The 2,500-nt window shown below is 42.0% G+C and overlaps 2 protein-coding genes across 3 annotated transcripts in view; one reads left to right on the top strand and one right to left on the bottom strand.

Annotated features, from left to right (window-relative positions):
• Positions 1–2,152, bottom strand: part of LOC133635226 (GDP-L-fucose synthase-like) — a 45,188-nt gene extending 43,036 nt beyond the window's left edge. The window contains exons 1-2 of one of the 2 annotated variants that reach the window (XM_062028149.1): positions 1,476–2,152; positions 25–139 (exon numbers count right to left, since the gene is read on the bottom strand). In XM_062028149.1, the coding sequence (XP_061884133.1) occupies positions 25–135 (111 nt within the window). In that variant the 5' untranslated portion in view covers positions 136–139; positions 1,476–2,152. The other variant, XM_062028150.1, reaches the window with a different exon arrangement.
• Positions 287–2,500, top strand: part of LOC133635471 (GDP-L-fucose synthase-like) — a 36,040-nt gene continuing 33,826 nt past the window's right edge. The window contains exon 1 of the mRNA XM_062028687.1: positions 287–295. Coding sequence (XP_061884671.1) covers positions 287–295 — 9 coding nt within the window. The remainder of the gene's footprint in view (positions 296–2,500) is intronic.

The raw sequence follows: 2,500 nt of genomic DNA, 5'->3' as shown, positions 1-2,500 counted from the left end.
AATTGCTGTTGCATGTATGTATACCAAGAAATCCAGGTTAAACTTCATGTTCTTAAAAAGTCCTCCCACCATGGCAGCCAGGTGGATAACATGGGATGGCTGATATTTCCGAAAGATCTTCTGTGTCTCATCCATGCTCCTAAATAATAAGAACACACACATTTAAAAATAAATAATTAACATGTTTGAGATGACCCCCCGTTTTGACTAGGGCAATTCATCAACTTAGTCAACATCATTCATATATTTTCTACCGCTTGCACTCGAGTGGAAGGAAGGGTACACCATGGACAAGGCACCACCTCATTGCGGGGCCAATAAAGAGAGACAGACAACCATTCACACTCACATTTGCACACAAGAGCCAATTTGGTGACGCCAATCAACCTATCCCCAGGTGCAAATCTGGACAATGTCATTGATGACGTAAATAGTTTCAATTTCATGTGCCATGCATTCGCCAAGGAAATATGGAAGCGCACGGAGGAAAAGATTCCACTAGTTCGGCACTGACCCTTATTGGCCAATTTTGGGGAGAAATTACGTGATCCCTAGATACTACTCAATGCCTTACAATACTGATTACAAAAAACAATTACGTGTGGCTCACTTTGCAACTTCGCCTGTATTTTTTTCACATTCGGGAAAAAAAGATAAACAGGTTGATTAACATCAACTTTGTTTAAAATAAAGACAAACCCAAGTGTGACGTTTTAAGAGGCCCAGAGCTTTTAAAATAACCATAATATAATACATTTATATTTTACTATAGAAATTAACAAAATATTCTGTGACAAGGTCACATGTTGAACACTTCTCTAGAAGGTATATATTAGGGCTGCAACAACTAATCGATTAAATCGACTAAAATCGATTATAAAAATAGTTGCCGATTAATTTAGTCATCGATTCGTTGGATATATGCTATGCGCATGCGCAGAGGCTTTTCAAAAAATGAAAAATATTTTTTTATTTTTATTATTATTTTTTTTAATAAACCTTTATTCATAAACTGCAACATGTACAAACAGCTGAGAAACAATCACAATAAGTATGGTGCCAGTATGCTGTTTTTTTTCCAATAAAATACTGGAAAAGATAGAAATGTAGTTTGTCTCTTTTATCCGATTATTAATCGATCAATCGAAGTAATAATCGACAGATTAATCGATTATCAAATTAATCGTTAGTTGCAGCCCTAGTATATATGTGTGTGTATATATATATATATATATATATATATATATATATATATATATATATATATAAATACACACACACACAAACAAACACGCACACACATATATATATATATATATATATACACATATATATATACATACATACATACATAAATACATATATATATATGTATACATATATATACATATACATACATACATATATATATGTATACATATATATACATATACATACATACATACGCAGCATCGCGTGGACATCGGGGGCGGTACCTCTGGATTGGCAGACCGGGGTGGTGGTTCCTCTCTTTAAGAAGGGGAACCGGAGGGTGTGTTCTAACTATCGTGGGATCACACTCCTCAGCCTTCCCGGTAAGGTCTATTCAGGTGTGCTGGAGAGGAGGCTACGCCGGATAGTCGAACCTCGGATTCAGGAGGAACAGTGTGGTTTTCGTCCTGGTCGTGGAACTGTGGACCAGCTCTATACTCTCGGCAGGGTCCTTGAGGGTGCATGGGAGTTTGCCCAACCAGTCTACATGTGTTTTGTGGACTTGGAGAAGGCATTCGACCGTGTCCCTCGGGAAGTCCTGTGGGGAGTGCTCAGAGAGTATGGGGTATCGGACTGTCTGATTGTGGCGGTCCGCTCCCTGTATGATCAGTGCCAGAGTTTGGTCCGCATTGCCGGCAGTAAGTCGGACACGTTTCCAGTGAGAGTTGGACTCCGCCAAGGCTGCCCTTTGTCACCGATTCTGTTCATAACTTTTATGGACAGAATTTCTAGGCGCTGTCAAGGCCTTGAGGGGATCTGGATTGGTGGCTGCAGGATTAGGTCTCTGCTTTTTGCAGATGATGTGGTCCTGATGGCTTCATCTGGCCAGGATCTTCAGCTCTCGCTGGATCGGTTCGCAGCTGAGTGTGAAGCGACTGGGATGAGAATCAGCACCTCCAAGTCCGGATCCATGGTTCTCGCCCGGAAAAGGGTGGAGTGCCATCTCCGGGTTGCGGAGGAGACCCTGCCCCAAGTGGAGGAGTTCAAGTACCTTGAAGTCTTGTTCACGAGTGAGGGAAGAGTGGATCGTGAGATCGACAGGCGGATCGGTGCGGCGTCTTCAGTAATGCGGACGCTGTATCGATCCGTTGTGGTGAAGAAGGAGCTAAGCCGGAAGGCAAAGCTCTCAATTTACCGGTCGATCTACGTTCCCATCCTCACCTATGTTCATGAGCTTTGGGTTAGGACAAGATCACGGGTACAAGCGGCCGAAATGAGTTTCCTCCGCCGGATGGCAGAGCTTCTCACC

This window comes from Entelurus aequoreus, linkage group LG19 (genome assembly GCF_033978785.1).
Source record: "Entelurus aequoreus isolate RoL-2023_Sb linkage group LG19, RoL_Eaeq_v1.1, whole genome shotgun sequence".
NCBI lineage: Eukaryota > Metazoa > Chordata > Actinopteri > Syngnathiformes > Syngnathidae > Entelurus > Entelurus aequoreus.
Note: the sequence above shows the minus strand (reverse complement) of the source record. Positions and strands in the feature narration are given on the sequence as shown.